Source organism: Sphaeramia orbicularis, chromosome 8 (genome assembly GCF_902148855.1).
Source record: "Sphaeramia orbicularis chromosome 8, fSphaOr1.1, whole genome shotgun sequence".
Lineage (NCBI taxonomy): Eukaryota > Metazoa > Chordata > Actinopteri > Kurtiformes > Apogonidae > Sphaeramia > Sphaeramia orbicularis.
The window spans coordinates 7,320,445-7,330,736 of record NC_043964.1 but is presented as its reverse complement, the minus strand read 5'-3'; the positions used below and the strand labels follow the sequence as shown (position 1 = coordinate 7,330,736).

At 43.3% G+C, this 10,292-nt stretch overlaps 2 protein-coding genes across 3 annotated transcripts; both read left to right on the top strand.

Moving 5' to 3' along the window:
* The first annotated feature begins 2,324 nt into the window (after nt 1-2,324).
* On the top strand, nt 2,325-10,002 carry LOC115423758 (heat shock 70 kDa protein 1-like). Its single transcript, XM_030140796.1, has 3 exons — nt 2,325-2,482; nt 2,957-4,942; nt 9,861-10,002. Exon 2 carries the CDS (start codon nt 2,981-2,983, stop codon nt 4,901-4,903), a length of 1,923 nt encoding a protein of 640 aa, XP_029996656.1. The 5' UTR covers nt 2,325-2,482; nt 2,957-2,980; the 3' UTR covers nt 4,904-4,942; nt 9,861-10,002.
* Nucleotides 5,696-9,994, top strand: LOC115423759 (heat shock 70 kDa protein 1). Of its 2 annotated transcripts, none has more exons than XM_030140798.1 (2): nt 5,696-5,702; nt 7,875-9,994. In XM_030140798.1, exon 2 carries the CDS (start codon nt 7,899-7,901, stop codon nt 9,819-9,821), a length of 1,923 nt encoding a protein of 640 aa, XP_029996658.1. In that variant the 5' UTR covers nt 5,696-5,702; nt 7,875-7,898; the 3' UTR covers nt 9,822-9,994. The 2 variants fall into 2 exon arrangements, with proteins under 2 accessions (XP_029996658.1, XP_029996657.1); XM_030140797.1 differs by lacking the exon at nt 5,696-5,702 and adding an exon at nt 7,250-7,390.
* Nucleotides 10,003-10,292: the final 290 nt, after the last annotated feature.

The following is a 10,292-nucleotide window of genomic DNA, read 5'->3' as shown; positions in this document are numbered from 1 at the left end:
TAAGATCAATAATCAGGTGTTTATGATACAGAAGTGTGGAGTATGTTCTATGAAAATGTTCATTCATTCATTCAGAACATGGTCGGACCTTTGTTTTGCATGAATTCCTGGATCAATATGGCGTGTTATGGAGGAGACAGTTGTAGTTTGAGAGAATCCAGGTTGTTTTGACAGTAGTTTCCACTCATCTGGTGTCTCTCATCCTCGTCTGGACATCGTCCAATAGATTCTGGAATGGTTCAGGTCGGACCAGCTGGATGGACAGTCAACTATGGACATTATAAGTAAAAGCAAAATGTTAATATTTCAAAAATTGCTAAAAAAAAAAAAAAAAAAAAAAAAAAATTGCTAAAAAAAAAAAAAAAAAATCTAAATTTCTCAAAACTGTGAACAAACTTTGCAGACATTGTCCTCAGGAAGATACATGTAAAATCAGAAATGAATCTGACCAGTAGTTTACTCAGAGAAGATATTTGGAGAAATTGCCAATGAAGAAGAAGATGAAGAAAATGGCAACAAAGATGACGACAACAGTAATGACGATAACAATGAAGAACATCACCTTCCCAACAGCTCATGAGTGATGGGCCAGTGAACTAATCCAGCCCAGAGGACCAACACCAGTAGATGAACAGACACCCAGAACCATCCCTGACTTTGAAGACCTGGAGACTCTGGACTTGAAAGAACTTGGACTCTGAGCCTCTTCACTCTTCATCTGGAGTCTGACTTGGATTCGCAGACGAAATCTGAAATGTTCTTTCATCTGAGAACAGGACTGTGGTCCAGGTCTTCATCCCCTCGTCTTTGGTTCAGGAGTATCTGGACTCTAGCAACAAGAAACCTGCTAGATTCCTGGTGGTTCTTGACGTTCTCCTCCAGACTGTTGTGGTCCCTGTTTCTCCTCCACCTTTACCTTCTATCAGTCTGTTGTGACCCAGACTCTGTGAACATCTGGACCTCTTCTGTGGACTACCCTACTCATGGAGGACCTCACTGAACATCGGGACCACAATGATGTGAACTGAACGAGACTGAGAGATTCATGGTATTTATCAGAAGGGGGACATTATTGGGTGTTACAGAAGTAGCAGGAAAGAAATGATCAATTCTACATACAAGTCTTACCAGTATCCCATATTACCACTATATAACCTACATTTAAACATATATATATGTGTATATATATATATATATATATATATATATATATATATATATATATATGTATATGTGTGTGTGTGTGTGTGTGTGTGTGTGCATGTGTTTGTAAACAACACTGTATTAAGCACAAATATAACAACAATTTGTACAATATGTACAAATATCATCACCATGATAATTTACAAAAATGTACATAATAAAGTTTGCAAAAATATTGCTGTGTTTAATTACAGTTATGGTTAAGGTGGAATATTTAAATTATACTGTATAGAAAGTGATTTAGTCAAACTGTGACTGCCACATTCTATTTAACTTGACAAATACTCACCTTTGTCTAATGTTTAAACTCTGGTCATGAACCTGTTTACACTTAAATGTCACTGTGATTCTTCTCATACTGAACATTGCAGTTTTATTTTGGTACATTTCAGTCCAATGAGCCCTTTAAGTCCTGAAAAGTGTCATTTTCTGTTCATTAGCTTCATGGTGGAAGTGGCTGAATGGAGCCCAGTGATGACACCTGGTGGTCAATCTATGGAAATACAAATCGTTTCATGTATTCTGTGCTGTCAAATGATAACAAAGCGCAATTCAGTTATTCAGTTCAGTTCAATGATCCGAATAAATCTGATCAACGGGAGGAAAATACAAACCAACCAGGACATGAAGGTCACAACATTGGGAATAATGTTGGTTTAACGAACTGAAAATTAATTTTAAAAAAATGAGTCTGAAATGAGATGTAAATAAGCATAAAAATAATTACTAATAAAACTAAACTATCCTGTGTTTTTACTGTGTGGACGGTGTTGAACTCCTGGTTCTTCTGATCTTTTCTCTTTTTTCTCTCATTCTTCAGTTTTTTGATTCTATTTTCTGTCTGGTCGCTGTTTTAACCGGTGTTTTCTGGTGTTGTTCCAGTTGTTTTTGCTGTTGATTTTTGTATTTGGTCTTTTCTGGTGTTTTTTGTATGTTACACTGTTTGACTGGTGTTTTTTCCGGTATTTTCTGTCCGTTTCTCGGTTCGTCCAGAATACAGTAGAAAGTTCGGCCGCTGACGTCACGGCTCGCGCTCAGCCTGTGATTGGTCAGAAGATTCGAGAAGCAACCGGAAGCAGATGAGGAGAAAATAAAAGCCGCAGACGGACGGAGAAGAGATGGAAACAGCAGAGCAGAGACTAACACAGGCGAACCGAGCCAAACCGAGCCCAGTACGGCCGAACCTGAGTGAACCGAACAAAGCCAAACGGAAGAAAAGCGAACTCAGACTAGCATAAACGAACAGAACCGAACCTCTTCATCCTCAGTTTTAACACCTGTAAGTACAGACTTCTTCTACAAAACTGACCTTTGATTGATTTTCATGTTTAAACTTTAGTAGAAAAGTGTCATTATGTGAATGTAGGTTTAATATGATGGAGTTGAGTTTAGAACAGCAGCTCACTCTGTTCTTTTACTGTTTAACAGTCGATACATTAATACAGTTTATATTCAGACTAAAAATATCTGACATTTAACTGTTGTTTTATGGGATTAGAATAATTAAAATTAAATTCATCCACCGTTTTCTACAATATAAAATATTTTGTGGTTTTTCATGAACTGATTAATTTAGTCATTTAAAACCATATATTTAGTTTTTAAAAATAACTGTTTCTCAAACTTTATAAATACGATGTTCATTCAAATATATTCTTCAGTAAATGGAGTTAATTTCTCCTGTTAAACTAAAGTCGAGGCGTTTCATTGTGTTTTGAATCTCCTTTTCATTATTCTGTCCTTTTTATTCCAGGACTCAAATAAAAAACATAAACACATGATGGCTGCGTCCAAAGGTGCAGCGATTGGCATCGACCTGGGCACCACCTACTCCTGTGTGGGCGTGTTCCAGCACGGGAAGGTGGAAATCATTGCCAACGACCAGGGCAACAGGACCACCCCCAGCTATGTGGCGTTCACCGACACCGAGAGGCTCATCGGAGATGCCGCCAAGAACCAGGTGGCTCTGAACCCCAGCAACACCGTGTTCGATGCCAAGCGGCTGATCGGGCGAAGGTTTGACGAGCCGGTGGTGCAGGCGGACATGAAGCACTGGCCCTTCAGGGTGGTGGGAGACGGAGGGAAGCCCAAAATCCAAGTGGAGTACAAAGGGGAGGACAAAACCTTCTACCCTGAGGAGATCTCCTCCATGGTCCTGGTGAAGATGAAGGAGACCGCTGAGGCTTTTCTGGGCCAAACGGTGTCCAACGCTGTCATCACAGTCCCCGCCTACTTTAATGACTCTCAGCGACAGGCCACCAAAGACGCCGGCGTCATCGCCGGACTGAACGTCCTGAGGATCATCAACGAGCCGACGGCGGCCGCCATCGCCTACGGTCTGGACAAAGGCAAGTCAGGAGAACGTAACGTCCTGATCTTTGACCTGGGAGGAGGAACCTTCGACGTGTCCATCCTGACTATCGAAGACGGCATCTTTGAGGTCAAATCCACGGCTGGAGACACTCACCTGGGCGGAGAAGACTTTGACAACCGTCTGGTCAACCACTTTGTGGAGGAGTTCAAGAGGAAACACAAGAAGGACATCAGCCAGAACAAGAGAGCCCTGAGGAGGCTGCGCACAGCGTGTGAGAGGGCCAAGAGGACGCTGTCCTCCAGCTCCCAGGCCAGCATCGAGATCGACTCCCTGTTTGAGGGCGTCGACTTCTACACCTCCATCACCAGGGCTCGCTTCGAAGAGCTGTGCGCCGACCTGTTCAGGGGAACGCTGGAGCCGGTAGAGAAAGCCCTGAGGGATGCCAAAATGGACAAGTCACAGATCCACGACATCGTCCTGGTGGGAGGCTCCACCCGAATCCCCAAAATCCAGAAACTCCTGCAGGAGTTCTTCAACGGTAGGGAGCTAAACAAGAGCATCAACCCAGATGAGGCGGTGGCTTACGGCGCTGCCGTCCAGGCCGCCATTCTGTCAGGTGACACATCGGGTAAAGTCAAGGACCTGCTGCTGCTGGATGTGGCGCCTCTGTCCCTGGGTATCGAGACGGCCGGAGGAGTCATGACGTCCCTGATTAAACGCAACACTACCATCCCCACCAAACAAACCCAGACCTTCAGCACATATTCAGACAACCAGCCTGGGGTCCTCATCCAGGTCTACGAAGGGGAACGAGCCATGACCAAGGACAACAACCTGCTGGGCAAGTTCGAGCTGACGGGAATCCCACCTGCACCGCGAGGCGTCCCGCAGATCGAGGTCACCTTCGACATCGACGCCAACGGCATTTTGAATGTGTCGGCCGTGGACAAAAGCACCGGCAAAGAGAACAAGATCACCATCAGCAACGATAAGGGTCGACTGAGCAAAGAGGAGATCGACAGGATGGTGCAGGACGCCGAGAAGTACAAAGCCGAGGACGACGATCAGAGGGACAGAATCGCCGCCAAGAACTCGCTGGAGTCGTACGCCTTCAACATGAAGAGCAGCCTGCAGGATGAGAACCTGAAGGACAGAATCAGCCAGGAGGACAGGAAGAAGCTGACGGAGAAGTGTGACGAGACCATCGCCTGGTTGGAGAACAACCAACTGGCTGATAAAGACGAGTACCGACACAAACAGAAAGAGCTGGAGGGGGCGTGTCAGCCCATCATCAGTCAGCTGTATGGGGGCGGAGCTTCTGCGCGCAGCTGTGGACAGGAGGCCCGAGGAGGATTCCAGGAACCCACCATCGAGGAGGTGGACTGAAGAGGACATTGAAGGACTCACTGGACTCTTTTCATACCTGTTGACTTCACTGTGATCAGTTGAACTTTAGTTCATTCATCATGTATAAAATGTAAAAATGCAAATGTTCCTATTTTCTACTTGTTTCTTATTTTTTACGGATGTTTCACAGAGTTACTTATAATTTAATGTTTCTGAATTTGTTAAAATGAAAATGATGTGATGGTTAAAGTCAAATAAAGATTAATAAAATGAAGATGAAAAGATTCTGTTTTTATTTCTATTTCATTGTTTAATCATTAAATCAGATATTAAGAGGTTTTCAGGTGTAAATGATCAAACAGAAAGTTCTCCAACATCTGTTAATTTATTTGAATCCCAGTTTATTGGGATTAAAGTAATATTAATGTAAGTTTGATTTTCCTTCCAGATCAGTGAATTAAATATAAGAAAATATATGATTTACACTGAAACATGTCAAATACAGACGATAATCTTAGAATGAATGGGGATAATTCAATTAAATATAGCAAAAAATCACAACAAAAATAGTCATAGGTTTTAAAGGGTTTAGAGATGTAAATATGTTCATGTATTTTTCTGAACAATATTGAATATTAGTTTAATTTCTGATGTTTCATTGTTATTCATCAAAGTCTGGAGTTAAATAAGTCAAGTAATGAAAATGAGAAACTAATTGCATATTTTTCAGCTTTAATCATTAAATAATTTCATACAAATGTTCATAAATAAATATCTTCATAAAACAATGGTGTCGCCTGCGTCTGAGGGTCAAAGGTCGTATTCAGTTTTTGCCGCTGTGGTTCAGAGGCAGAGCGCCGTCGTCCCGTCAACGTTCGGACGGCGCCTCTGCAGATCAAACCGAACCAGTAGAGCTGGAGGGGCCACAGCAGGGCGGCCCCCAGGTTACACTGCCAGGGGGCCACGAGGGGCACCGAGGTCAGGGGGTTGGAGGAGAACCTGCAGGATAGACCCAGGGACGAGGAAACCCACAGTTGGAAAACGGACACAAGGAAAAAAACAAGAGTTAAAACAAGAAAGAATAAAGAAGTTACCTGTGACTTTATATTACTTGTATATATCCTTTTATATCTTACATTATATACATATAAAAACAATATATTAAACACAATTAGAACAGCAATTTGTGTAATACTAACTAGATAAATACTGTCAATGTGATAATTTACAGAAATATACATATATAAGCATGGAAAAAATATTGCTGTGACAGTTATGGTTAAGGTGGAATATTTAAATTATACTGTACAGAAAGCGATTTAGTCAAACTGTGACTGCCACATTCTATTTAACTTTACAAATACTCACCTTTGTCTGATGTTTAAAGTCTGTTCATGAACCTGTTTACACTTAAATGTCATTGTGTATCTTCTCATGCTGAACATTTCAGTTTTATTTTGGTACATTTCAGTCCAATGAGTCCCTTAAGTCCTGAAAAGTGTCATTTTCTGTTCATTAGTTTCATGGTGGAAGTGGCTGAATGGAGCCCAGTGGTGACAGCTGGTGGTCAATCTATGGAAACACAAAGTGACTCGAAGCACAGCAGTCTCCTTTGCACGGACTCCTTGTGGAAAGTTAAAGTGTTTTTTTGCGATTGTGTTTTCACTACTGTTTGTTTTTAAGTTTGTGGATACTGATGGAACCTGTAAATTTCCCTATGGGATGAATATATATATATATATATATATATATATATATATATATATATATATATATATATATATATATATATATATATATATATATATATGTATGTATGTATGATTTGAATAAATCTGATCAACAAGAGAAAAATACAAACCAACCAGGACATGAAGGTCACAACATTGGGAATAATGTTGGTTTAACGAACTGAAAATTAATTTTAAAAAATGAGTCTGAAATGAGACGTAAATAAGCATAATAATAATTACTAATAAAACTAAACTATCCTGTGTTTTTACTGTGTGGACGGTGTTGAACTCCTGGTTCTTCTGATCTTTTCTCTTTTTTCTCTCATTCTTCTGTTTTTTGATTCTATTTTCTGTCTGGTCGCTGTTTTAACCGGTGTTTTCTGGTGTTGTTCCAGTTGTTTTTGCTGTTGATTTTTGTATTTGGTCTTTTCTGGTGTTTTTTGTATGTTACACTGTTTGACTGGTGTTTTTTTCCGGTATTTTCTGTCCGTTTCTCGGTTCGTCCAGAATACAGTAGAAAGTTCGGCCGCTGACGTCACGGCTCGCGCTCAGCCTGTGATTGGTCAGAAGATTCGAGAAGCAACCGGAAGCAGATGAGGAGAAAATAAAAGCCGCAGACGGACGGAGAAGAGATGGAAACAGCAGAGCAGAGACTAACACAGGCGAAACGAGCCAAACCGAGCCCAGTACGGCCGAACCTGAGTGAACCGAACTAAGCCAAACGGAAGAAAAGCGAACTCAGACTAGCATAAACGAACAGAACCGAACCTCTTCATCGTCAGTTTTAACACCTGTAAGTACAGACTTCTTCTTCTTCTTCTTCTACAAAACTGACCTTTAATTCATTTTCACGTTTAAACTTTAATAGAAAAGTGTCATTATGTGAATGTAGGTTTAATATGATGGAGTTGAGTTTAGAACAGCAGCTCACTCTGTTCTTTTACTGTTTAACAGTCGATACATTAATACAGTTTATATTCAGACTAAAAATATGACATTTAACTGTTGTTTTATGGGAATAGAATAATTAAAATTAAATTCATCCACCGTTTTCTACAATATAAAATATTTTGTGGTTTTTCATGAACTGATTAATTTAGTCATTTAAAACCATATGTTTAGTTTTTAGAAATAACTGTTTCTCAAACTTTATAAATACGATGTTCATTCAAATATATTCTTCAGTAAATGGAGTTAATTTCTCCTGTTAAACTAAAGTCGAGGCGTTTCATTGTGTTTTGAATCTCCTTTTCATTATTCTGTCCTTTTTATTCCAGGACTCAAATAAAAAACATAAACACATGATGGCTGCGTCCAAAGGTGCAGCGATTGGCATCGACCTGGGCACCACCTACTCCTGTGTGGGTGTGTTCCAGCACGGGAAGGTGGAAATCATTGCCAACGACCAGGGCAACAGGACCACCCCCAGCTATGTGGCGTTCACCGACACCGAGAGGCTCATCGGAGACGCCGCCAAGAACCAGGTGGCTCTGAACCCCAGCAACACCGTGTTCGACGCCAAGCGGCTGATCGGGCGAAGGTTTGACGAGCCGGTGGTGCAGGCGGACATGAAGCACTGGCCCTTCAGGGTGGTGGGAGACGGAGGGAAGCCCAAAATCCAAGTGGAGTACAAAGGGGAGGACAAAACCTTCTACCCTGAGGAGATCTCCTCCATGGTCTTGGTGAAGATGAAGGAGACCGCTGAGGCCTACCTGGGCCAAACGGTGTCCAATGCTGTCATCACAGTCCCCGCCTACTTTAATGACTCTCAGCGACAGGCCACCAAAGATGCCGGCGTCATCGCCGGACTGAACGTCCTGAGGATCATCAACGAGCCGACGGCGGCCGCCATCGCCTACGGTCTGGACAAAGGCAAGTCAGGAGAACGTAACGTCCTGATCTTTGACCTGGGAGGAGGCACCTTCGACGTGTCCATCCTGACTATCGAAGACGGCATCTTTGAGGTCAAATCCACGGCCGGAGACACTCACCTGGGCGGAGAAGACTTTGACAACCGTCTGGTCAACCACTTTGTGGAGGAGTTCAAGAGGAAACACAAGAAGGACATCAGCCAGAACAAGAGAGCCCTGAGGAGGCTGCGCACAGCGTGTGAGAGGGCCAAGAGGACGCTGTCCTCCAGCTCCCAGGCCAGCATCGAGATCGACTCCCTATTCGAGGGCGTCGACTTCTACACCTCCATCACCAGGGCTCGCTTCGAAGAGCTGTGCGCCGACCTGTTCAGGGGAACGCTGGAGCCGGTAGAGAAAGCCCTGAGGGATGCCAAAATGGACAAGTCACAGATCCACGACATCGTCCTGGTGGGAGGCTCCACCCGAATCCCCAAAATCCAGAAACTCCTGCAGGAGTTCTTCAACGGTAGGGAGCTAAACAAGAGCATCAACCCAGATGAGGCGGTGGCTTATGGCGCTGCCGTCCAGGCCGCCATTCTGTCAGGTGACACGTCGGGTAAAGTCAAGGACCTGCTGCTGCTGGACGTGGCACCTCTGTCCCTGGGTATCGAGACGGCCGGAGGAGTCATGACGTCCCTGATCAAACGCAACACCACCATCCCCACCAAACAAACCCAGACCTTCACCACATACTCGGACAACCAGCCTGGGGTCCTCATCCAGGTCTACGAAGGGGAACGAGCCATGACCAAGGACAACAACCTGCTGGGCAAGTTCGAGCTGACGGGAATCCCACCTGCACCGCGAGGCGTCCCGCAGATCGAGGTCACCTTCGACATTGACGCCAACGGCATTTTGAATGTGTCGGCCATGGACAAAAGCACCGGCAAAGAGAACAAGATCACCATCAGCAACGATAAAGGCCGTCTGAGCAAAGAGGAGATCGACAGGATGGTGCAGGACGCCGAGAAGTACAAAGCCGAAGACGACGATCAGAGGGACAGAATCGCCGCCAAGAACTCGCTGGAGTCGTACGCCTTCAACATGAAGAGCAGCCTGCAGGATGAGAACCTGAAGGACAGAATCAGCCAGGAGGACAGGAAGAAGCTGACGGAGAAGTGTGACGAGACCATCGCCTGGTTGGAGAACAACCAACTGGCCGATAAAGACGAGTACCAACACAAGCAGAAAGAGCTGGTGGGGGCGTGTCAGCCCATCATCAGTCAGCTGTATGGGGGTGGAGCTTCTACACGCACCTGTGGACAGGAGGCCCGAGGAGGAGCCCAGGGGCCCACCATCGAGGAGGTGGACTGAAGAGGACGCTGACGGACTCACTGGACTCTTTTCATAAATGTTGACTTCACTGTGATGTGATTGATAGAGTGAAATTACCGTGAAAGTAAATTATTCACTTAAATGTTTGCGATGCTGGACTTTGCAAATAAGATTATGTTTAAATGTGTAATAAATAAATTTGTATAAAATGAGAAACTGATTGATTGCTCATTATTTTATTTATTTAACCAGAAAGTCCCTTGAGATAAAATCTCTTTTTCGAGGGAGACCTGTTATAAACGTGAAGCCTGCACAAAATAGCGAGAAATGTGTAAAGTGAAGACTGTTTACTAATCCCAATTTTTAATCATTGCAACATGAATCTAAACAAGATATAAATAAATACAGAAATAATAAAAATGGAGGACGTAGATGGAGGCCTAAGAGTAACAAGACAACCTCAATAAAAGTTTAAAATGTGGAAAAATTAGCAATACACTCATTTATTAG